Raw genomic sequence first — 27,456 nt, forward strand, 5'->3', positions numbered from 1 at the left:
ACTAAAATAGTCTCCACTACAAACATATCCTATATTATTATAATCCACAAGCTATAATAACCAACTCAATATCCTAAATGTCGACCGATGCTATGTTCGAATTTGACGGAATAGGTCGATGAATTGAATATGTATAATTAAACATCAATGTCGATGATGGGAGAGAACAAGAAGGGTGGGACCAAGGCTAGGTTTGCCTTTGTGCCCTAAAAAGTCAGCCGCGGTATTTCATTTCTTTATAAATTTAAAAGATATAAAGAAAAAATGACAAAAATAATAATAATAATAATAATTATTATTATTATTATTTTAAAGGCTATTTTTAAAGCAGCTGCGGAGGCTAGTTTCCTCCAGCTTCTGACTAGATTTTGTCAACGGTTTCTAACCCATTCCCCTTCGTTGATTTTAAATACCATTCCTGGTTTCCCAGAACTTGCCCCTTTTTTTCCTTTTATTTATTTATTTATTTTTATTTCATTCTCTTTTTTTTTTTCTCTATATATATATCCCAAACTTTTGCCTCCAATTCTCCACTAAACACTCAAATCCATTTTTCAATTTTATTTTCCTTTCCTTTAATTTCTCTCTCTCAGTTCTCATTCAGGTGGCTGCATGTTCGTCCAAATCCTCTTTTTTTTCTCTCTATGTTTCATGCACTGTTTGTTTGTTTGTTAATATAATGTTCTTTTTTTTGGTAGTTTTGAAATATGACTCCCGGAATGGCAGTTGAGAATGACAATACCGTTATGGCATTAGAAGCTCAAATGTACCAAAAGGGTGTGAAGCATCTTTGTGACAACGGCTTGAATAAGCTCCCTTCCAAATACGTCCTCCCGAACTCCGACCGCCCCGACGCCTACAAATCTGCTCACCTCGATGTCCCGGTTGCTCTCGAACTTCCCGTCATTGACTTCTCCCAGCTCTACGGCCCCAACCGCCGTTACGTCCTCCGTTCTCTTACCAAAGCCTGCGAAGAATATGGCTTCTTTCAGGTAATTCATTGATGCGTTACAATAAATTTAATCTTTGTTTTTTTTTGCAGTCCATGGAAAAAAATTTAAAAACTTTTAGAGAAAAAAAAGATGGAGGAGAAGTTTTATTCAAGTATACAAATTAGTACAAGTCTGTCACTGCTAAGGTTTTTTACACGTGTTTACTATAATCTTTGATTATGTAGATAATAAACCATGGAATTTCAAATGATGTGATATCAAACATGAGAGAAGTTTGTTCAAAATTCTTCGAGCTTCCATACGAGGAAAGAGCCAAATACATGTCATCCGACATGCATGCGACAGTACGTTATGGGACAAGTTTCAACCAAAACAAAGACAATGTTTACTGTTGGAGGGACTTCTTGAAGTTGACTTGCAACCCTAATCTGCACGAACTCCTCTCCGGCTGGCCATCGTCTCCGTCAGGATTCAAAGACTCGGCATCGACATATGCGGAGGAAACCCAAGGGCTATTCCTAAGTCTGGTGGAAGCCATTCTTGAAAGCTTAGCAGGAGATATGGAGAAAGATGAAAACTTGTTGAATGAGTTTGAAAGAGGAAGCCAATTAATGGTGGTGAATTGTTATCCACAATGTCCTGAGCCAGAACTAACCCTAGGAATGCCACCTCATTCTGATTATGGCTTTCTCACTCTTCTTCTTCAAGATCAAGTTGAAGGTCTTCAAATTCATTACCAACAAAAATGGGTCACTGTTCAACCTTTGCCCAATTCCTTTGTTGTCAACATTGGTGATCATCTAGAGGTTGGTTTTTCTTTCATTTTCCTACTTCTTTAATTTATTAACAAATATATTACGCTATGCTCTTATCGACTTTCTGATACGATTCATTATAATAATGTTTTCAGTGATGTTTTTAATACTATATTAAGAAGACGTGTGAATTTTTTACTAAACCTTTTAGTTTATGCGCTCCAGTCTTTTCTACTTTATTTAATGGATAGATTGAACTTTTTTTCTTTTTCTTTTTTCATTTTGTAAGAAGGATATACTTTCTTATTGATGTGTATATTCTTTAAAACTTTCATTGGGTAACATTCCTTTTCAAAAATAGTGGTATATATGTCATATGTGTATTGGATTAAAAGATAAAAACTCACTAATTACTAGTTTGGTTAAATAAATTTAACTTTTTTATTTCATATTTGGGTAGGCGAATTTATATGGTTAATGGTTGGTTTGGATATTGACCAATTAAGTGAAGGGGAAAATACTTCTTATGGTCTAATTTTCATTTCATCCATAGGTTCAAAATATTACACTTTTACTAGTCATTAAATTTTGAGTTTGATTTTAATAAAGTCCTTATGTTTCAAAATGTTACAATTTTACTCTTAAATTTTGAGTTCTATTTCAATTGGGTCCTTAATTAGGTTTTGAAATTTGTTCTTTAACATCGATCTTCACTAAATATTTACTTTTATTAGTCTTTGGCATTAATATTTATTAATTAATTTAAAATAATTATGAAGTGAAGTTTTAGAATGAATAATAATATTGATGAAGAAATAGTGAAAAGTAATTAATTATAATTTTTTTGGTTAATAAATATCAACTATGAAGATGAAAAATTAGTATTTAATGAAGAATGGAAGTTAAAAGTTTAGCATTTATACCTAGGTACCAAATTGAAATCTCAAAGTTAAAATTGTAACAATTTCAAACATAGAGATTAAATTGAAATCACACTCAAAACTTAATAACTAAGGTCCCGTTTGGTAACCATTAATTTTAGTATTTTTGTTTTTGAAAATTAAGTATATTTTCTCTTCATTTCTTAAAATAATTTACATCTTTCCTAAGTACAATAGTTGAATTCTTAGCCAAATTCCAAAAACAAACACAAATTTTTAAAAACTACTTTTTTTAGTTTTCAAATTTTGGCTTGATTTTTTAAACCATTGGTAAAAAGTAGATGCCAAATGAAAAAAATTAGCAGTTTAAGTAGTGTCTATAGGCTTAATTTTAAAAAACAAAAAACTAAAAATGAAATGGTTACCAAACGAGACTTAAAAGTATAAGATTTTGAAACCTAAAAATCAAATGAATACTAAACCCAAAACTCAGGACAAGAAAAGTATTTTTCCCCAAAAAAACAATAATCAATCATTCCTAATGTGTCATATATATCATCCACAGTCTCTCTTTATGCCACTAACACACAGATCAACCAGACTGTAAACAAATTAGAGTCAAATTTTAGGTATAGGGGTCTCTAAATATATAATTTGCAAATTGGGGGCTTAATAATAATAATAATTTAATTTAATTTTTTAATTGATGATATAGATATTCAGCAATGGAAGGTACAAGAGTGTTCTACATAGGGTTGTGGTGAATGCAAAGAAGGCAAGAATGTCAGTGGCAACATTACATAGCCTTCCTTTTGATTCAACAATTAAGCCATGGCCAAAGCTTGTGAATGAACAGAATCCAAGGCTCTATAAAGACACTGATTTTGGTATCTTCCTTGATTACATTACCTCTTGTGAGCCTAAGAGGAAGAATTTCTTAGACTCTAGGAAAATCATATATTGACTAAATATTTTAATTTATTACTAGGACAATATGTATAATGTCAGAAATATATTTATATATATATATATATAGATGTTGATATAATTAATTAAGTTTATTTTGTGGGTCTCAAGGGTAGTTTTGGCAAAAGGTAAAAGCCAAGGAAACCCTAGTTTATAGATGATATTGATGGCAAAAATTGTCGTTTTTGTATAATTGGAATGTGAAAGTGAAGAATTTGAGAAGATATAATTTTTAGTGTATTGTTGTTGCTGATTTAATGCTTACCATATAATGTCAAGTTTTAATATAGTGCTAGAGTGAAAAAGGGATTAAGTTCAATAATAATGTCTTTTTTTCAAACTAAAGATAAAAAGAAGGGTACCTAAAAAAACAAATTTTAAAAAATAAGAATTTGGTAAAAATCACGAATCGGGTACACGAGTCCCATCAATTCGATCACCGCCACTGTGGCTAGTAGGTGGTTGTCATGTCACATTACTTGTGGACCAGATTATCAATGTTCTAGGTTTTTTTTTTTTTTTTTTAACAATGTACTAGAGGTCGAGGGATCAACAAACGCATCTGGATATCTCAACTATGTTGACACATTCTTAGCATTCTCATCACGTCGCAGTTCCAAATGTTATGCACTATCGATGATCTAATTCACTTAAGTTTTTTTTTTTTATATAGTAAAATTAGGGATATGGGGATTCAAACAATGGACTTCGTGGTTTCTAGCACATTTGAATACCAATTAAGCAATTAAGTAAAAAACATAAGATTAATCATGCAAATTTTTATAATTAACTCGTTGGATCTAAATTTTAATTACGGGAAGCTATGAAACATAGATACTTCATGTGAGGCAAAGAATCAGTATCAGATACGTATCAGATACCGATACTTCTCAGATATGTATCTGACACGCGATTTAACGTATCTATACTTTCAGATACTCACGCGATTTGACGTATCTATTTCTATGACGTATTTTTTTTAAAAGAAAAAAGACAAGTAACTCATCTAATCTTTCCCAATCTAAAATTAGGCAACCTTAAAGCTCACTACTCGAGTCCAAAACTAAAAGAAAAATAAATAAATAACGAACCAAACTGTACACTAGAATCGTCTAATCTCCATCTTCACATTTGAGTCTCCACAAAGTCCACCAAAATATAAACCATTTGGATATCTTCAACAATAAGTTCTTCGTTTATCTTCATACTTCTCTCTCTAATCTTCTTCTTCTTTGTTATATGAGTCACTTTTCTATTGCATTTTATTAACTATTATATTTCAACATCTTAGATGTTGCTTTTTTTGTATTGTATTTTAGTATATGTATTCTATTTTGTACTATTGTTATGAACTTGTATGCTATATTTATTTATATCCTATATTTTTTAAAGAAAAAAATGTATTTTTAATGTATCAATATCCTCATTTTTTAGGAATATATATATTAAAAAATATATAAAAAAATGATATATCCTTAGATGTATTTGTATCTTAGTTTTTTAGAAATTGACGAATCGTCGTATCCGATTGTATCCATATCGTATAACCGTATCTGTGTCTGTGCTTCATAGACGGGAAGACGTTAAGTTTTTTTTTTTTTTTTCAAACTTTTCAAACAAGAATTAGTCTTTTCTTTTAAGTTTAACAATTTTTGGTACAAATGTGTTTGTATATTTGATAGGAAAGTATGAACTTTTTTTCTTTTTTCTTTTTTTCTCTTTTACGATGAAAACAATTATTTAATGAAACCCAATGTCAAACATTAGCTCAAAGCCATCATAAGTTCTTAGCAAACAAAAACATATTTTTGACTTTGGATTTATTTACGTTGAAATTCTTGAAGCCACCAATTAATTTATTTATTAGGCCAAGAAAATGAAAAATAGATCGGTAAAGCCATTCGTCACTCTCTCTATATATATAAATATAAAGTCTATCGCATAACGAATTATGATATTAAATAATTAAATAGAAAGCACAAAAATTGATATAATAGTATCAGAAGTATTTTTCTATTAAATATGATTAATTTGTTTCCTCACTTCTATGTAAGGAGAGTTAAAAATTTTCAAAAATTGAAAAATTAAGATGTCGCTCGATAAATTTTATTTCTAAAAAAAAACTTATAAACAATATATCTATTTATAAATTTTTTTGTTTTGTTATCCACTATCTACCAACGTTTTTAAAACTAAAGTAAAACTTTTTTTCTTAAACTTATTTCTGTTTTTAGTATCTTTTATATAGAATTCAATCATTTATTTAATAGATGTGAAAAGTAAATACGAGAATTTGAAAAAATATATATACACACAAATATAAATTTTAGAAACATAAAAATAAAAATAAATTTGAGGTTATTTTTAAATATAGCAAAATATCAATATTTATTCGTAATAGACATATATCAGATGATAGATAGTAAAATTTTGCTCCATCTCAAAATATTTCAGTAATTTATCCATCTACCTATAGATTTGATATCAAACACCTGCCTAATATTTTACCATTCATTTTGCAATCAACAAATCAGTTCAAATTAGAAATAACTTAAAAAAAGTAATCTTCTTTTTCAGACAAATTTAAAATAATTGGCCTCATCCTTAATTACAAACAAAGAAAGCAAATGCATTTCATATATCCAAAACATATCCTTAGTCGGCGATGACATAAAAATGATAACATTTTTTTTCCATTATTATTTTAATATGGGAGATTTTCTTTCCTTTCCTTTCCTCTTTTTTTTTTTTTTTTTTTTTTTTTTGAATGGGAGCTTTTGTATCTTATAATTACTTTCATATTATTTTGTAGTATTATTTCATATGTAAATTTTTCTCTTCATAGTCATTTAAATTCTCAAGATTACTTGTATTTGCTCATCTAAAGCCTAAAGGTCGCATTGTTTTACCAAATAGTACACTTTTTTGGGATGTTGTTTCCAACAACTAAATCTATTCAAAATTCGTATTTAGCATATTTAATTATTTATAATTATTTATGATTATGACTCTAAAGATTAGAGAAGTGCACTATATAAACTCTCTAACCCTAGTAGTGCCGTTTTGTATTCAGAAAAAATTCTCTATAAAAATATTGTTATTCCTCTACTCGTGAACGTAACTCACACTGTTAGTGAACTACATATATCTGTGTATCGATCTTTCTTTACGTTTCTTTTGTATTCTTTAATTGTTGATTCTGTAACATACTTAGATCACAAATTAATAAAAATATTTACTTATATATACTATATATATCTCATCTATATTCTTAGTGTGTGTTTGATTTAACTTTTAAGTATTTAGTTTTGAAAATAAATCATTTTGGAAAAAATTGAAATGTTTGAAAATCGTTCGAAATAACTTTTATGAAACTCTTTCAAAGTGTATTTTAAATATTTTTTATCAAAAGAGTTTAAATAAAAATACATTTTTATCTAGTCATTCTAAACAAGTCCACAAGTTGAAAAGTATAACCTCTCACTTATATTTGCAAAATAAATAAATAAATAAATACTTTTCCTAACCATATTTCTCTCAATATACAAAATATCAACCTTAGGAACAAGTTGATGAGAGATCATTTGTTATCTCTTAGATTTTTATGCGGGACGAAAATATCTATAGATATGACAATATATTCATTAATATAATTGTAAATTGAACGATTCGATATTAATATTAAATATTCATAGATATCTCACACTTCTATAAATGCTCGTAAAACATAGAAAATGTCATATATTTAGTTCAATATGAATATGACTACTAATAACAATATTCATAATTTAGTTTTGGAGTAAAAACAACTTAATCATTAATTTAAATAAATATTACGTATTCCACAACTCACAATATATCTGTTGATATCGATATATTCGTTGATATATCCATAAAATTGAGATTTCAATATCAATATCGATACCGATATTTTAATCTTAAAAATAAATCAATCGACCCATAATACTTCAGGAAACTTTCAATTTTGTTTATGTTTTAAATCCCCGCCATTTTATCACTAGTGTATTAAAAAGAAATCTGGATTAGGACCTTCTATAAGAAAATTAATGTCAAATTTTTATTTAACAATAGTCTAACGTTAAATTTTTATTTCATCAACATATTAAGTCTTCTTAACAAATGAACATCAACATTCCAATTTGTTCTCCACTCTTAAAATGTCTATGTTAGTTCTTAAACTTTTAAAAAATAACTATTTCCGTCTTTAATATTATTCTAATTTTAACAAATTAATGACAGATGTCTTAGAGTATGTGTTGCATACACAAGCATAATTTCAAGTCAAATAAGTTAGAGACAAACATCAGGCAATACATATCATTAACGCAGAAAAATAACCAAGACTAAAATGATTATCTTTTAAAGTTGAGGGACAAAAATAAACATTTTAAAAATTCAAGGACTAAAGTAAAAAGAACTTAAAATGTTAAGCAAAGAAAACAAATATGTTGGAAGTTTAGAAACTAAGAGGAAGCTTAAATCAATTTTTTTTTTTCTTTTGAATAAGTCAATAATCTAATAAACACAAATAAAAAAGTTTGATGGACCTATTATACACAATCTCAAAAGATTAAGTGCCAGAATTTGTAGTAGACGAAGTTTACTATTATTTCGAGTTAGAATTATGAATTTAATAAGATGAAGGACCAATTTGAAAATGATGTTAGAGGTTAGAGAGTAGAGACCAACCTATGGCATACTTTTAAAGACATTACCAAAACAAAGAATTTAAAATTGGTATAAAAAGAATCTTTTTTAGAATAAAAATTTTGAAAAATTATGGGAAAAAACTTCCTTATTCCTTAATTTCAAAACTTCGGGTCAAGTCCGGCTGTTTTATTTGGATCGGCGGGGAGACTTGACCCGAGTTGCCGCATGCTCTTGACTCGACCCGATCTTCGTTGACCCGATTCCAGGTCAACCAATCTAGTTGACTTTTGGCCATTTCCATACTCGCTATGAATACCTAACGCCTTGCCGCGACCAACGGTGTCTTTTTTAGCTCCCACGTCAAACATGGGCCCCACGTGGATTTTCTGTCATTTTTATAATATATCTAATCTACTACATTATTGATTGTTTAATTTCATTTAATTTTGATGTTTTATATATATATATATATATATATTTATTTATTTATTTAATTTAGGACATAAATTACCATTCTTTTTATCTCTTAAGTTTAATTTAGGACACTTTTACCTTTGTAAAATTTTAGTTTTTATTTGATCTAGAATGTTATATTTTTATCCTAGAATTTTGAGTTTAGTCTTTTGTTTTATCTTTAAATTTTAATATCTTATACTTTTACCTTCAACTTTTTTTATTAATGCTCACTTACATATTTAACGTTAACTTTCAGAAAATTAATTTAAAATGATAATGATTTGAATTTTTCTAAGGAAGATTTTCAAAAAAAAAAAAAAAAAAAAAAAAAAAAAAAAAAAAAAGAGAAGATATTCACGAAAATACAAAATTTAATTCTAGTTGTGATAGACATTGACAATGTCTGTCATAGATAGACGCGGATAAAAGTCTATCAGTGATAGAAACTAATAGAAACTGATAGAAGTCTATCATTAATACTGTTAGTGATAGAAACTAATACAAGTCTATTATTGATAGAGTTAATAGAAGTATATCAGTGTATACTAGTGTTTTTTTTTTTTTTTTGTTATTTTTATAAATAGTTTGACATTTTTTCTATGTGAAAATTTCTCTTTTTTTAATTAATTTTATTGGTCATAAAAAAATCAATGAAAATTAATTTAATTATGATCGTTTTAAATTAATTAATTGTCAATAATATCTTAGACAAATAGTGAGTATCTAGTGAAAAATCAAAGTTACGAGTATAAATCTTGAAACCCTCCAAATTGAAACAAAACTCAAGAGTAAAAAGAAAAGGTAACATTTTAAAACTTACCAACCAAATAGAAATTATACCTAAAATTCTAAAGTTGAACCCAAAATCTAGAGACCGAGAAATTATTTTTCTCTTTAATATATTGTTTTGTTGCTTCTCCTAAATATTATAGATTTGTTGTTATTGTGTGTGAAATTGTAGCTGTCAAGGGACACAACACAAAGAAAATTAGACACTGGAATTCTTTGACCACACACACCACAACAACATTATATAAAATTAAGTAAACCTTAAAGTCAATTTAACGCGATTTTATGGTTCTGACTAAACAAAATAATAATAATAATCATTCCAACTTTATTGTTAATTTGTGATGAATTTTTCTCCCAATGTGCTAGATTGTCATCTATGCTACGTCATTGAAGTGTTGGTGATAGCGTAGTATGGTTTCTTTATTCATTCAATTTTCTTTTATTTTTAATTGATATTTTCTCATTCTGCTGGGTGCTTCATTATTCTTAATAAAATATTATTAAATACAATAATATAAGAAAAATAAATAAATTCCTCTTTTAAGATTTTTATCAATATTATTATTTTTAATTATTATGTAAATTTAACAGATTTTATTTGGGTACGTATTTCTTCCAATTTCCTTTCATTCAAGCTATTTGGACACTAAATTGGAGGTCAATAGGCTGCTTTGATTATCAGATGATGGACGAAGCCCGGTTGCAGTGGGCTCTTTATTACTCGGCCCACAATATAATTGAAGCATATTAGTTGGGCCGTAGCCCAACTTGAACAGCAGCAATTTTAAGGAACAAGATACCTCAATTACGCTTGAAAATATCTGCCCTTAAAAGGGATAGAATCAACTTATGAAGCACAGACATGGATACATATGTGAGATATGGATACAATAGGATACAACGCTATGTCATTTTTAAATATAGGATATAGGTAAATTTAACATAATGACAATAGTACAAGATACAATACAAACAATGAAATACAATATAAAAAGCAATATAAGAGATATTGAAGTATAATGGTCAATAGAATGCAATAGAAAAGAGACTTAGGTTGATCAAGGAAGAAGAACAAGATTAGAGGGAGAAGTATGAAGATAAATGAAGAACTTCTTAGTCGAAATACTAAAGATATTCAAGTGAGTTATATTTTTGTAGAACTTTGTGGGAACTCAAACGTGAAGGTGAAGATTAGATGTTTCTAGAGTTTAGTCGTTTATTTATTTATTTATTTTTGGATTGGGACCGTGAGTTTTTTATATGGGCTACTTGGTTTTGAGTTGGGAAATATTAGATGAATTGCTTATCTTTTCTGCAAAAAAAGGTCCCGCGTAAAAACAGATACGTCCAATCGCGTGTAAGATACGTACTTGGAAAGTATAGAGGAGTATCGTAATTTGATACGTACTTTTTACCTCACATAACTTATATGTACTTCATAGGAACCAACATATATTTGTTAACTTATTTATTTCATGAAAAATTTACTTCTTTTCTTTTCCTTACATACATTTTTGATACATGAGATTTTAATTTAGTATGTATTTAGTTGTTTAATAGCATTTGAGTAAGGAGGTTAAATAGATTGATATTGTATTTTAAAAGATAAAACAAGCTCTTCCGAGAAAAATTAGAAAAAAAAACCTGTTTTTGGTCGTCATGTGGATGCATAGGTGGGAAAAATGAATTCATAATATATGACCAACAGACCATACGGAGGGAAATGGTGAGAGGAACGTCTAATTATGTTCGACTGCACCATCTGTTGTTCTAAGAATACATGTAGAAGGTCAAGTTTATCTTAGGTGAAAGGTAATCTATCTATAGTAATGTAAAAAGTGGACTCCAATTTGTTATTTTTGTTGTTGTTTATATGTTGTAAGGCCCACTTCAAATCTATAATCAAATCATACAAACTTGAGGAATGGAATGTACTATTCGGTCACATTTATTATTATATTATCTTTACTGTTATCATTAAGGTCAAGCAGTTACGGTAACAATAACGATAACAGTAAGATATGAAATATTCACAATTCTAGGTAAATGTAATAAAAAATAATCCAATTATGTTTGCAATTCAAATCTATTATGATTCATTCACTAATGAAATCTCATTATAATTTCACCAATTTTCATTATGATCTAGTAAAACATGACCTAATTGATAATGTGAGTGAGCGGGATTGTATGGGGGAAGGAAACCATTTTTACGAGATGGCATTCTTGAACTATAATTTAAAAATGTAATTTTTACCTTAGTTTTAGAACTACAATTTATGCAAACTATTTAAATAGTGAACCCAAAACTTATGCTCATGTCGGGTGGTTAACAAATCTCATGCATGTCCATGATGTCAAATGAACATTTGCCCAACTTTATTGGGGATTTAAATTAAAATACCATCGTGGTTTTAAAATTTTAGATTTCATTTTATTTTAACTTAGAGGTCTTTTTAAATATAAAAATATTTATATTTTATAACAAAAATTTGTAAAAGTATAAAACATTTTTAGAATTTTTTTTTTTTTTTTGTTAGAAAGTATAAATATTTTTTGAATTTTTCTATTTATAAGAATTTTTCTGTTTTTTTTAAATGTCTAAATTTAATGTTTTATACTTTCAATAAATTTTAAAATTAGTACTAAGTCATACAAGTTCACCTTTTATCATTAAATAAAATGGGTTAAATGTTAATAATAATTGATAGTGTGTATGGTAGACATAGTATTTGGTCCGGCTTGATATTTAGAAATTTTATTTTTTCTTTTTTTTTTTCGGTTAATGGTGTAACATCCTAATTTTTTTATTTTGTAATTAAGTTTTTTTTATTGTTGGCTACTTGGATAAATTATATGAGATTTATGTTTTTGGGCTAAGCTAAAATATGATTTAATTATTTGGAATTAATTGAGTTTTATTTTGGCTTATATTTTGGGAGATTTGATTATCTATGGAGATAATTAAATATGTATATTAGATTTTTTTTTAAAAAAAGAAAAGGAAAAAATATATATAAATATATATATATATTTTTTGGGAGATAATTAAGGAATTTGTTTTTTTAAGGGAAAAGGAAGAGTTTAATTTGGTTATATATATTTATGGAAAGGGATAAAGGAATGAAAACAAAAAAAAAAAGAAAAAAAAAAGAAAAGAAAATTAAATTTACTTCTCTCTCCTCAACCCACACGCACGCAATGTCGTTGGATCTCCTTGCAAGCGCCACCGCAAGCAGTGCCTCGTTGTTCCGTCGCCGCCACCGTGGGTCCCAGCCGCAGCTATGAGTTCCGTCGCTGCCGCCGTGAGCTCCTCGCCGCAAGTAGCACCGCCTCCTTGCCGTTCCGTCGTCACTGCCTTTTTTAGATTTAGGATTTGGATTTCGAGGTGTTGCTAATAAAGAAAGGACCATTCTCTACATCGAAGAGTTTTAGTTTGGGTAAGTTTTGTGTCTGTTGGTTATTCTTTTGGATTGAGAGGAATAGTGGAAAAAAAAATAAGTTATTGATTTTGGAATTAATTCTTGATCAGATTGGCTACTTGAATCAAGTTTTGGAATTTGTCTTGGATCAAGCCACAACTTTGAGTTGATTCAAGTTTTCCGAAGGTTTTAAGGAATTATTTGTGTGGACTTTTTTGACCAAGTTGAGGTAAGTGATACTATTACTGGTGCCTTCGTGCCAGGCGATCTAGATTAGACTTATCAAGTTACTTGGTTGACTCTGGAGCATGAATTTTGTTTGACAATATGTTTTGCTAGTTGCATGGTAGTTACAAGTATTATGAGCATGTTAAAACTTCTAATCAGTACTGATATTATGTATGTGATGCATGAATAGACCAGCAGAGCGATTTATTGTCTTGCCTTGACGCGTGTTATTATTATGTTTGACGGTGTGCCTACGGGCCGCTAGACATGCGTGAAACGATAGGTTAACGTTCATGTTATTATCATGTTTATCGGTGTGCATACGGGCCGCTAGACATGCGTGAGCCGACAGGTTTACGTTCATGTTACTTTTATTTTCATGTTTCATGTTTTGACGGTATGCCAACAGGCCGCTAGACATGCATGGGTCGACGGGTTCACGTTCATGTTATTATCATATTTGACAATGTGCCTACAGGTCGCTAGACATGCGTTTCAAGGCAAGATAGTACGTCTTTTGGTTTTCCTTTCATCATCAAAAACTGATGTAACTGTATGAGCCACGGGCGATTTTTTCTTTACTCATGGATGCATAGTCTGATCCCGGTAATAGGATCACTTACTGAGTATTTTATACTCAACCTTTATCCTTATTTTTTTTTTAGGTAAGGGCAAGGACACTCGGGCGATTGACAAGAGGAATCTGTGACAGTGCCAAAGGAACCAGAATTCGCTTCCACATTTGACTGTTTATATTTTCACATGTTTTGTTTTTATCCATTCATGGATTTATCATAATTTAATTAATTAATTTATCTATCTATTTATTCATTTTTTTTATAAATTGTTTCTTGTTAAAAAAGATGCCCGGGTTGAAGGATTTAAGATTTTGAGATATGTTAGAACATTTTTTTTATAGACTTAATGCAGTTTAAGATTATGATTATTTTCTTTAATTTACTTTATTTTCTTCAATGAGAATATTTATGCATGTATGCAGTAGCGATCCCTTTTTTAGTAGTCCTAGAAAGTGGGGTTGTTACAGTTGGTATCAGAGCCCGTGTTTTGGGATTCTGTAGACTGACTTATTATGTAAGTCCAGATTGTTCCTTTGGCAAAATGGATTCTTCGTCGTCGCCAGGTATGTCCTTTATGAAAAGTATTTAGAATAATATGCATCTGAGTTAATAGCATTTATGATTGCAATTGATGTGTTTTGTGCTAGTAAGGAAAGTAGCTAAGGGGTGGTTGCGAATAACTTTCAGGAAAATGGTTCGTGTTAGGGGAACATAGGGTTACCGGAAGGGGGCGTGTTCCCATAGAGCAGAATCCGTCAGTTCAGGATCAAGATCCTTATGATGAGGATCCACAAGTTCAAGATGCACAAGTTCAGGACCCTCCGGTACCAGAGGATTTCTTGCCACCTAGGGGCCTCTCAGGGTCAGGGTGGCCGCGAACCCGAACACAAAGTAGAGCTCAGCACACGGCCATGCCCCCACAGACGCAACCCACCCCTGTCGCTCCAGCAGAAGTTACCGATTGGGCAGCCACTATTGGGGAAGTAGTTACATCAATTGTGTTGGGTAAGGTAAAGGACATGTTGGACGAATGACTTGCTCAATTTGCCCAGTACCATTAGACACCACCACCACAGGATCAGGTGCCACAAGTCCAGACTCAAAACATGATCCAGAACCAAAGCATGTCGGGCCTTTCAGTGGAGGCCAAACATTTGTGAGATTTTAGGAAGTATTACCCCATCACCTTCAATGGGTCACTAAAGGACCCTACCAACACAGAATTATGGATATCCTCGATTGAAACGATTTTTCGTTATATGAAATGCCCAGAAGACCAGAAGGTGCAGTGTGCCGTTTTTATGCTTACCGACAAGGCTCGCATCTGGTGGCCGTCGACAGAAAGGATGTTGGGTGTAGAAGAGGATCCAGAGACTTGGGAGCAGTTTAAGGAGAACTTTTACGCAAAGTATTTCTCTGCCAACCTGAGGTACAATAAGTAGAGGGAGTTCTTGGAGCTGAGGCAGGGACACAGGTCAGTGGAGAAGTATGACCAGGAGTTTGACACCTTATCCTGTTTTGCCCCAAAGTTGGTCGCCACGGAAGCCATGAGCGCAGAAAGGTTCGTTTAAGGCCTAAAAGACAGTATACGACGTATCATGCGAGCATTCAAACCAACCACTCATGTTGAAGCACTTCGTTTGGTAGCCGAGATGGACCCACAGTCAGGAGATGAGTTTTCACGAGTATTCGGGGCGGGACCTTCCTCAAGTCAAAAGAGGAAGGTAGATCAGAAGGCTTTCAAGCCTCACCCCTATTAGAAGGTTCAAGGTTCAGACAGATCGCTTCGTCATTTTAGGCAGCAGGCTGCCGAGACTGGTACGGTGGAGAGGATGCGACCGGTGTGTAGCTCGTGTGGAAGACGTCACTAGGGTCGATGTTTGGCAGGCACAGAAGTTTGTTTTCATTGCAAGCAGGAAGGGCACTCGATAGATAGATGTCCTGCTAGAGGCACATTTGGTTTTGGGAACTAGTTTGTAGGCCGTGATCAGAGGAGTTCGGATAGGCCCCAACATCAACAAAGTCGTGTTTACTCTACCACCCGACAGGAGGCCGAGAAAACAGGCACTGTTGTGACAGGTACGCTCCCAATCTTGGGGTTTGATTCGGGTTCGTCCCATTTGTTTATATCATCGCTGTTTGTTAAGCATGGCATGTTAGAACTAGAGCCTTTACACTTTGTGTTGTCAGTTTCCACTCCGTCTGGAGAAATTATGTTAGCAAAGGAGAAGATAAAAGCATGTCAGATTGAAGTAGCGAGTCATACCCTGGATGTGACTTTAGTAGTCTTGGACATGCGGGATTTTGATGTGATTTTGGGCATGGATTGGCTAGCTGCTAACCATGCCAGTATAGATTGCTCTCGCAAGGAGGTAATCTTTAACCCTCCCACGAGAGCCAGCTTTAAATTTAAAAGGGCAGGGACTGTGGTCCTACCCAAAGTGATTTCTACCATGAAAGCCCAGAAGTTACTTAACCAGGGTACCTGAAGTATCTTAGCTAGTGTCGTAGACACTAGAGAGCCTAAGATCTCCTTGACTTTGGAGCCAGTAGTACGTGACTACTGGATGTCTTTCCAGAAGAACTCCCAGGTTTGCTGCCGCATCGGGAGATAGACTTTGCTATCGAGTTGGAGCCAGGCACAGCTCCTATCTTGAAAGCTCCATACAGAATGGCTCCAGCAGAACTGAAGGAACTCAAAGTTCAGTTGCAAGAGTTGTTGGATAAGGGTTTCATACGCCCTAGTGTGTCCCCTTGGGGTGCGCCGATGCTGTTTATGAAAAAGAAATATGGGTCATTACGGCTCTGCATTGACTTCAGGGAACTAAACAAGGTGACTATAAAAAATAAGTATCCTCTTCCCAGGATTGATGACTTGTTTGACCAGTTGCAAGGAGCTACAGTGTTTTCTAAGATTGATCTTCGATCGGGGTATCATCGGTTGAGGATAAAGGACAGTGATATTCCCAAGACAGCTTTTCATTCAAGGTATGGGCATTATGAGTTCGTCGTGATGTCATTTAGGTTGATGAACGTTCCTGCAGTATTCATGGACCTGATGAACATGGTATTTAAGGAATTTCTTGACACCTTCGTGATAGTCTTCATAGATGACATTTTGGTTTACTCCAAGACAGAGGCGGAGCATGAGGAACATTTGCGAAAGGTTCTAGAGACCTTGAGGGCGTAACAGTTATATGCTAAGTTTTCCAAGTGCGAGTTCTGGTTAAAGCAGGTGTCCTTTCTAGGGCATGTGGTGTCCAAAGAAGGTGTATCTGTTGATCCTGCAAAGATCGAGGCAGTCACGAGTTGGTCTCGTCCTACCACAGTTGGAGAGGTACGTAGTTTCTTGGGGTTGGCGGGCTATTATCGTCGTTTTATGAAGGACTTTTCCCATATAGCCACCCCTCTGACCCAATTGACCAGAAAAGGAGCTTCCTTTATTTGGAGTAAGGCTTGTGAGGATAGTTTTCAAGATCTCAAGAAAAGGTTGGTTACTGCCCCATTTCTCACCGTACCAGATGGAACGGGTGGTTTTGTTATTTACAGTGACGCCTCCAAGAGAGGATTGGGGTGCGTGTTGATGCAACAAGGTAAGGTAGTTGCTTATGCCTCTCGCCAGTTAAAGAACCATGAACTAAACTATCCCACACATGATTTAGAGTTGGCAGCTGTTGTTTTTGCTTTAAAAATCTAGAGGCACTACTTGTATGGCGAGAAGATACAGATTTTCACCGACCACAAGAGTTTAAAATACTTCTTCACTTAGAAGGAGTTAAACATGAGGTAACGTAGATGGTTGGAGCTAGTGAAGAATTATGATTGCGAGATTCTGTACCACCTAGGAAAGGCAAATGTAGTGGCAGATGCTCTAAGTATGAAGGTAGCCCATTCAACAGCCCTTATCACCAGACAAAGTCGTTTACGTAAGGACCTTGAGCGGGCTGAGATAGTAGTGGTGGTAGGGGAAGTATCTGCGAAGTTAGCACAATTGTCAGTACAACCAAGTTTAAGGCAGAGGATCATTATTGCTCAACACAGTGATCCTTACTTAGTTGAAGTAGCGCAGCAGGTAAAGACAGGACATGGTGGTGAGTTCTCCTTGTCAGCAGATAATGGTCTTACTTTTCGAAGACGTTTATGTGTACCAGCAGATAGTGACCTCAAGAATGATCTGTTATGAGAAGCTCATAACTCCCCATTTTCAATACATCCTGGTAATACCAAAATGTACCAGGACCTAAAACGTTGCTACTGGTGGAATAACATGAAAGTGGAGATAGTAGAGTTTGTCAATAAGTGCTTGGTGTGTCAGCAGGTAAAGGCCCCAAGACAAAAGCCAGCAGGTTTGTTGCAACCTTTGAGCGTACCGGAATGGAAGTGGGAGCATGTCTCAATGGACTTCATTGTAGTTTTTCCGCGAACGGCGAAGGGTTTTACAGTAATTTGGGTTATAGTGGATAGACTTACCAAGCTCGCACAGTTTATTCCAGGGAAGTCTACATATTCAGTGAGTAGGTGGGCCCAGTTGTATATGAAAGAAGTGGTAAGATTGCACGGGGTACCAGTGTCCATCGTGTCTGATAGGGACCCTCGATTTACCTCCAACTTTTGGAAGAGCCTTCAGGCAGCATTGGGTACACGTTTGGATTTCAGTACGACTTTTCATCCACAAACTGAGCGTTTAAACCAGACCCTGGAGGATATGTTACGTGCTTGTGCACTAAAGTTTGCAGGGAGTTGGGACTCTCACCTGCATTTGATAGAGTTTGCCTATAATAATAGTTATCAGGTAACCATTGGTATGTCACCGTTTGAAGCCCTTTATGGGAAGAGTTGTAGGTCACCCGTATGCTGGGATGAGGTTGGTGAGCGAAAATTACTAGGACCTGAGTTAGTACAAACCACGAATGAGGCAATACAGAAGATTAGGGCTCGAATGTTGATGGCTCAAAGCAGGCAGAAGAGTGGAAAGGTGTTTCTGAAAGTGGCACCTATGAAGGGAGTGTTGAGTTTTGGCAAGAAGGATAAGTTGAACCCTCGTTTCATCGGGCCATTTAAGATCTTGGAGCGGGTTGGCCTTGTAGCGTACCGACTGGCCTTACCCCCATCTCTTTCTGCAGTTCACAATGTTTTTCATGTTTCCATGTTGAGGAAGTACATAGTAAACTCATCTCATTTTGTGGATTATAAGCCTTTGCATTTAAATGAGAACCTGAGCTACGAAGAAGAGCCCATTCGAATCATGGCTAGGGAAGTGAAAGTTTTGCACAACAAGAAGATAGCTTTGGTAAAGGTTCTTTGGCGAAATCACCAGTTCGAGGAAGCAACGTGAAAACGCGAGGATGACATGAGGATGCATTATCCCGAGCTTTTTCAGGATTAGAACTTTCGAGGACGAAAGTTTCTTAAGGGGGTAGAATGTAACATCCTGATTTTTTTATTTTGTAATTAAGTTTTTTTTTTATTGTTGGCTACTTGGATAAATTATATGAAATTTATGTTTTTGGGCTAAGCTAAAATATGATTTAATTATTTGAAATTAATTGAGTTATATTTTGGCTTATATTTTGGGAGATTTGGTTATCTATACAGATATTTAAATGTGTATATTAGATTTTTTTTTTTTAAAGAAAAAGATATATATATATATATATATATATATATATATTGGGAGATAATTAAGGAATTTGTTTTTTTTAAGGGAAAAGGAAGAGTTTAATTTGGTTATATATATTTATGGAAAGGGATAAAGGAATGAAAAAAAGAAAAGAAAATTAAATTTACTTCTCTCTCCTCAACCCACACGTACGCAACCCTTTTTCCTTCTCTTCTTCTTCTTCTTTACCTTCCAGCCGCCGCCATCCGCCTTCTAGCCGCCAGCCTTGCCATTTTGGCACCGCTGCAAGCAACGTCGCTGGATCTCCTCGCAAGCAGTGCCTCGCTGTTCCACGCCGCTGCCGTGAGCTCCTCGCCGCGAGTAGCGCCGCCTCCTTGCCGTTTCGTTCGCCGTCACTGCCTTTTTGAGATTTGGGATTTGGATTTCGAGGAGTTGCTAACAAAGAAAGGACCATTCTCTACATCGAAGAGTTTTAGTTTGGGTAAGTTTTGTGTCAGTTGGTTGATTATTCTTTTGGATTAAGAGTAATAGTGGAAAAAAAATAAGTTATTGATTTTGGAATTAATTCTTGATCAGATTGGCTACTTGAATCAAGTTTTGGAATTTGTCTTGGATCAAGCCACAACTTTGGGTTGATTCAAGTTTTCCAAAGGTTTTAAGGAATTATTTGGGTAGACTTTTATGACCAAGTTGAGGTAAGTGATACTATTACTAGTGCCTTCGTGCCAGGCGATCTAGATTAGACCTATCAAGTTACTTGGTTTATTTTGGAGCATGATTTTTATTTGACAATATGTTTTGCTAGTTGCATGGTAGTTATAAGTATTATGAGCATGTTAAAACTTCTAATCAGTACTGATATTATGTATGTGATGCATGTATAGACTAGTAGAGCGATTTATTGTCTTGCCTTGACGCGTGTTATTATTATGTTTGATGGTGTGCCTACGGCCCGCTAGACATGCGTAAACCGACAGGTTAACGTTCATGTTATTATCATGTTTGACGATGTACCTACGGGTCGCTAGACATGTGTGAACCGACAGGTTTACGTTTATGTTACTTTTATTTTCATGTTTCATGTTTTGACGGTGTGCCTACGGGCCGCTAGACATGCGTGAACTGACAGGTTAACGTTCATTTTATTATTATGTTTGACGGTGTGCCTACGGGCCGCTAGACATGCGTGGGTGGACGGGTTCACGTTCATGTTATTATCATGTTTGATGGTGTGCCTACGAGACGCTAGACATGCATTTCAAGGCAAGATAGTACGTTTTTTTATTTTCCTTTCATCATAAAAAACTAATGTAACTATATGAGCCACAAGCTATTTTTTCTTTGCTTGTGGATACATAGTCTGATCCCAGTAATGAGATCATTTACTGACTATTTTTTACTCAATCTTTTTTCTTATTTTTTTTTTTCAGGTAAGGCTAAGGACACTCGAGCAACTGACAAGAGGAATCCATGACAGTGCCAAAGGAACCAGAATCCGTGGCAACTGACAAGAGGACCATGTATCACAAATTTATACATGATTATTGTCCTAATTGCCACAAGTTCTATTAATAGTGAGCTTTTGTGGTCTTTGAAAAGAGGTGAAAAAGATTTGTGAGAGATCCAAAGTTTGGGAGAAAATTTCTATTTTCATATATTTACATAATTTCTTATATTTCTTATATTTTGTTTTATTTAATTTATCATTATTTAATTTATTTATTATTATCTTATATTTTCTCCATGTTTGTATTTTAGTTGTGCTCCATTTTGCTCCTCAATTTTATAACATGTTATCAGCACAAGCTCGTATAATTTTCTCCGTTAAAGGTAGGTCCTAAAGGTATGTTGGTTTTTTTCTCTTCGTTATAATTAATAAATTAAATGTTGTTTTGCATGTTTGGTCCATATTAAATCTCTAACATAAATATAATATTTTGTAATGATGTTACTATGAAAAATATCACAAAATTAGAATTTTTAGCATTTTTTATTAATGGTAATAGTTATTTGTCATTGGTGCTTAATGTCAAAATACACCTATATGCCATAAAAATGTGATCATCAGAAAACAACTTTTTTTCTTAAGACTTGTCATAAATGAATACAGTTGAGGCTCCAAAATTTTAAATCAATATGTTAGACATTTTTCTACATTTCGGATATGCTCCTATAGTAGTAATATTCAGAGAAATATTTTAAAAGTATTCTACACTCACTTGATATCTTCTCGTGGCTGAATGAAATAACAAGTTATTGATTAAAAAAAAATTATGAATCTCAGCCAACTAGAGCAACAACATTCCCTAAAGTGAATGCTGTGAATTTTAATAATCGTGGATTAAAAATCAACGATCTTGACCAATTGAAACAACCCATTCTCTGAAGTGAATGCTGTGAATTTTAATAATCGTGGTCGAAATCGTGGTCATGGTCGAGATCGTGATTGTGGCAGGGGAAGAAATAATTATTATTTTCATGATGGTCATTCTAATCATTAAAATTAAAAAAAAAAAAACATACAGAATGATGATCACAAAGAAAAAGCTCTACAAGATAAGAGTTCAAAAAGTGTTGAAAATAAATACTTTCAACGTGGAATGATTGCACATTGGTCATGTACTTGTTGCAAATTTCGCATACTAGGATAATGAGATATTTGACCTATCAAATATAAAAAATTTGGATGTAGCACATTTTTTCAAATCTTCTGAAGAGAAAATTGGCACAATTGATGGTATAACAAGCGTTTCTTTTGGGTTTGAGAATATTTAGTTTTAATGTTGTCCCTTTTTTTTTTTTTTTTTTTCTATTTTCATGTTTTTTTTTTTTATTAATGTTAACTTTTGTATATTCCAAGTGTTGTTTTTCTTATTGTAATTATTTTTTTATTGAAGAAAGATTTATCATTTTCATATGTTGGGTGATTAAAAAATGAGCAAAGAAGATCTATGTTGGGCAGACAGTGCAACTACACATACAATACTTACAAATAATTTTCCAAACTGACAATGTTGGAAGGAAAAGTCAATATAATATCAAGTTCTGCAAACCTAATTGAGTGGTTTGGAAAAGAAAATATTATTTTTACTAGAGGAACAAAATTTATAATTGACAATGCATTGTTCTCTAGTCAATCAAAGAGAAATCTACTTAGTATGGAGTATCTTTATATTATATCTACCGTCTCATATAAAAAATGTATACTAGAAGAGTTGTCTGCTTTATCTTCTGGATTATATATTATACTCATATACGAGTAATTAAAACATATGCAACAATAAACTTGAAGTTTATGAATCCAGATATATTTGCTATTTGGCATGACAGATTAGGTCATCTAGGATCTATAATAGTGAGAAGAATTATTGAGAATTCAAATACCCATTAAAGAGTCAGAAGATTCTTTAATTTAATAAATTATCGTGTAATACTTGCTCTTAAGGCAAATTAATAATTAGACTATCACCAGCTAAAGTGGAGACTGAATCGTCTACATTTTTAGAACGAATTAATGGTGATAGATGTGAACCTAATAACCCACCAAGTGGAACATTGAAATATTTTATGGTAGTAATAGACACATCCAGTAGATGGTCACACGTGTGCTTATTATCAAGTCGAAATCTTGTATTTGCAAGATTACTTGCTCAAATAATTAAGTTAAGAGCACAATTTCTTGATTATACAATTAAGACCATTTGTCCTAATAATACTAGTGAATTTGCATCCCAAGCTTTTGATAATTAATATGTCAATTGGGATAAGTGTTGAACATCTTGTAGCTCATGTTCATATATAAAATGGTTTAGTAGAATCATTCATAAAATGTTTGCAGTTAATTGCTAGATCATTGTTTATGAGAGCTAAGCTTCCTACATATGTATGGGAGCATGCTATTTTGCATGCAACGACACTTGTATGCATTAGACTAGTAACTTATCATAAGTACTCATCATTACAATTAGCCTATGGCTATGAGCCAAATATTTCCCATTTGAGAATTTTTTGATATGCAGTATATGTTCCAATAACTCCACCATAACGTACTAAAATGGGTTCTCAAAAGAGATTAGGAATATATGTTGGATATGATTCCCCATCAATTATTAAATATTTTGAACCCGTGATATATTTAATGCATGATTTGCTGATTGTCATTTTAATGAGACAAATTTTCCAACATTAGAGCGAGAAATTAAGAAGCTGGAAAAAGAAATTACATGGAATGTATCGATAGTGTCTCATTTAGATCCCCGTACATATCAATGTGAACTTGAAGTTTAGAATATAATTCATTTGTAGAATATAGCAAATCAGTTATCAGATGCATTTACAGATGCAAAGAAAGCAGCTAAATCACATATACTAGCAATAAATGTTCCATCGAAAATTGATATCCCAATACAGTAAGTTGTCACTAATGAGTCTGGAATACGCCAAAAACATGATAGATTAGTGGGTTCCAAAGATAAAAATCCTTGAAAAAGAAAAATAATTAATAGTCAAGACGACTTAGTTGGGGATGTAAATACCCATGAAGAAAACCTTGACATGACTAGTGAAGAAGGTGTAATATCTAAAGATAATAATGAGATTTCAATCAACTATGTCATGACAGGAAAAAAAAAGAAACTGAACTGATGTAGTTATTGACAACATTTTTGCATATAATGTTGTTCTTGATATTATATCCGAAAATGAGGACCCAGAACCAAAATCTATCGAAAAAATATTGACATAAAAAAGATTTTCTTCAGTGGAAAGAAGCAATCGAGACATAATTAAACTCACTTTCTAAATGCTAAGTTTTTCGACCAGTAGTCCAAACACTAGAAGGTGTCAAACCTTTGGGACACAAATTGATATTTGTGAGGAAAAGAAATGAAAATAATAAGGTTACAAGATATAAAGCAAGAATAGTTGCACATGATTTTTCACAAAGACCTGATATTGATTATGAGGAGATGTATTCTCCGGTGATAAATGCAGTTACATTAAGATATTTAATTGGTCTGACTGTGTATAAAATTCTGGACATGCATTTTATGGATGTAGTCACGACATACTTATATGGATCCCTTGATAATGATATTTATATAAGAACCCCAAAAGAATTTAAGATATCTAAAACATATAAATCATATTCCTAAGAATTCGTACTTTTATAAAGAAATCACAGTCATGATTTACTATTATAACGATAAATGTTGATGATTTGAATATAATTGGAACTTCTAAAGAGTTTTCAAAAGCAATAGAATATCTTAAGAAAGAATTTGAGATGAAAGATCTCGAAAAAACAAATTTTGCCTTAGTTTGCAAATTGAGCATTTGGCAGATGATATATTTATTCATTAGTCAATTTATATAGGAAAAATTTTGAAAAGATTTTATATGGACAAAATACATCCATTGAACATTCCAACGGAACTTCGTTCACTAAATGTGAAGAATGATATATTTCGACCTCGAGATAATAATGAAGAACTTCTTGGTCCTGAAGTATCATATCTTGTTGCAATTGGTGCACTTATGTATCTTACTAATAATACAAGACCAGATATTGCATTTTCAGTAAATTTATTAGCAAGATGTAGTTCTTCTCCACAAAAAGATATTAGAACGGAATTAAGCATATACTCCTTTATCTACGAGGAACGATCAATATTTTGTTTTATTCAAATAAATCAAATTTTAATCTAGTTGGTTATGCAGATTTTGAATATTTATTTGATCCACAAAGCTAGATCTCAAACAGGTTAGTTGTTCACATATGGAGAAACTGCTATATCATTGGCGATAAGTAAAAAAGGCCATAATGGCTACTTCATCAATCATGTTGAAATTCTTGCAATTCACGAGGCAAGTCAAGAATGTGTATGGCTAAGATCAATGACTCAGCACATTCATGGAACATGTAGTTTGTCTCTTAAAAAAGAATCTTAATTTAACCTAGTTTTACAATTCATGTAATTTGTTTTAAATATGTTACTTTTTCATATCAAAATTGTATTTACTTCTTCCTATTTAAGGGTATTTGAGCCAGGAAGTTGGGGGAGTAGGACCTAGTAATTAAGTGTGGGGTTATGAATACTACTCATTGTTTGGCCTACGAATTTCACGAGTGCCAAAACTAAAAAAATATCATTCATACCTTATTTACTTTTTACATTATGGATCACAGAATCCCTAAAAAAATATCACCTCAATGTTAAAACTTAATTCTTAAGAAAACCTCATTTTCCATTACATATGCTTTTGTTGAACTTCTCAATAATAACGCGCCCTTTCTCTTTTTAGACATTAGTTGCTTAGCTAAACTTTCATTCTTTAGTGGAAAATGAACTTTTTGGAACAAAACTTCAATTGAAAATCCAAGAAGTATTTGTATGATATAACAATTTTTTTTAGGACATCACCTCCATTAGAGTTTCTTTTATAATACCTCCATAGGTGGATATTATCTAAATATACGCAAGACTCAAAAGGGAATGACAAAGAAAGTCATTTCCCACTACTCCAAAATATTGAATTTGTTAACATATCTAGATGCCATTTTCTTAAAGACTATTTTTTTTTTTTTTGGAACTACACTATTTTTCTAGCAAATTTAAGTTTTATGTATATTTATAACAAATTTTAAAAATTACAATATTAGAGAGGAAATTTAAAAAAATTAAAAAAAAAATAAAAACTCTATAACTGAGTCCATAATTGAGTGCACAACCTTTTTCCATTTGGATGTTGGCAAGTAGTGGTTGAGTGAGATGTAAGGTTAATGGTGGGAAATAGTGTGTTCTCAACTTTAGTTCTTCTTTCTCAATGGATGCTCTGATTTGAAAGAAAGGTTTGGTGGTGGCTGCAATTTGGAGAGAGATTTGGTGATAAGGAAGAGTGTGTAGACCGTTTATATAGATAACTGTGCTTAATATTTACGAAGATGTTTTACATAATGTTATAGTAATGTCCTTCCAATTATTGATTAAGTATAATTAATTAATTTAATATATTCTAAACTTATATAACATATCTCTTATAAATTTGAATTTCTTTATAAATTAATATTGTTTATATTGTTTTATATTTTATTTAATTTTTTTTATAAAATAAATATTAATTTGAATTTGAATTTGAATTTGAATATCTTGGTTGAGAGAGGACATCCTTATAGAAGGCATCTAAAACTCTCGAGATGTCTTTCATAAGGGTTTCCTAAGATGCCCTAGAATATTTAGATGCCAAGGCATCTTAAATTAACACGACACAAATTCTATATTTAGATACAAGGCATCTTACATTGACATGACAAAAACAAGAATTTTAGATGCATGTGAAACAAAAGATCCTAGGCTTAGGGGTGTACATAGTCCAGGTTGGGCCGGGTTGGAAGATTTTTGTAGACCAACCTAAAAATCGGGTTGGCTAATAATGAACCCTATTAGTTCTTTTTTTAGAGGGTCAACCCAACCCAACCCAGCCCAAAATTTTTTAGTTGGGCCAGGTTGGGTCACCGATTTCTTTTTTTAAAAAAGATTTGACTGTTTTTTCTTAACTTTAAATGGCGTAATCCGAGACCCAACCCGAATATAATATTTTTTAACATTTTTAACCCAATCCAACCCTTGCGGTTTGGGTTGGGTAGTCCGGGTTGATTGGGTTACGAGTTTTTTAACAACCCTACCTAGGTTTTTGGATGGCAGTTAAAACAAACATGCAAAATCCATGTTTATTTTATTATAGTTTTCAATATTTGCCTAGAAATAAACTATTTTCAGGGATCCTATTTTTCTATAGACAATGGTTTTTCTTTTCATTTTAAAAAGGTGAGTTTTCTCTTTTTCCCCTTCTTCTCATTTTCATTTTGAATATAGTTAATTAATGGATTGATATTAATTTTTAAAAATCTATATAAATATTTATTTTAGTAAATCAATAATAATCTATTAAAATATTTACTCAATTTATTTTTATAATAAACTTTATTTAAATGAATGTAATTATTTATTTACAAAAAAAATATTAATTAATTACCTAACAATATCTTAAATATTCATTACTAAACTAGGATTAATCAAATTTAGTTGGTAAAAAAATCATTTTTCAATAATAATAATTAATTACTTATTATTTT

At 32.3% G+C, this 27,456-nt stretch overlaps 1 protein-coding gene across 2 annotated transcripts; it reads left to right on the forward strand.

Annotated features, from left to right (window-relative positions):
• The first annotated feature begins 363 nt into the window (after window positions 1-363).
• On the forward strand, window positions 364-3,784 carry LOC120091668 (2-oxoglutarate (2OG) and Fe(II)-dependent oxygenase superfamily protein). Of its 2 annotated transcripts, none has more exons than XM_039049772.2 (4): window positions 364-614; window positions 699-992; window positions 1,178-1,759; window positions 3,305-3,784. In XM_039049772.2, exons 2-4 carry the CDS (start codon window positions 708-710, stop codon window positions 3,551-3,553), a joined length of 1,116 nt encoding a protein of 371 aa, XP_038905700.1. In that variant the 5' UTR covers window positions 364-614; window positions 699-707; the 3' UTR covers window positions 3,554-3,784. The 2 variants fall into 2 exon arrangements, with proteins under 2 accessions (XP_038905700.1, XP_038905698.1); XM_039049770.2 differs by having other exon boundaries at window positions 436-604.
• Window positions 3,785-27,456: the final 23,672 nt, after the last annotated feature.

Source organism: Benincasa hispida, chromosome 11 (genome assembly GCF_027475165.1).
Source record: "Benincasa hispida cultivar pf3 chromosome 11, pf3_genome.v1.1, whole genome shotgun sequence".
Taxonomy (NCBI): Eukaryota; Viridiplantae; Streptophyta; class Magnoliopsida; order Cucurbitales; family Cucurbitaceae; genus Benincasa; species Benincasa hispida.

Coding starts and splice junctions, on each gene's coding strand:
- LOC120091668 (XM_039049772.2), top strand. CDS start 708: ATGACTCCCGGAATGGCAGTTGAGAATGACAATACCGTTATGGCATTA. Junction 993..1,177: donor AAGAATATGGCTTCTTTCAG/GTAATTCATTGA, acceptor TTGATTATGTAG/ATAATAAACCATGGAATTTC. Junction 1,760..3,304: donor ACATTGGTGATCATCTAGAG/GTTGGTTTTTCT, acceptor TTGATGATATAG/ATATTCAGCAATGGAAGGTA.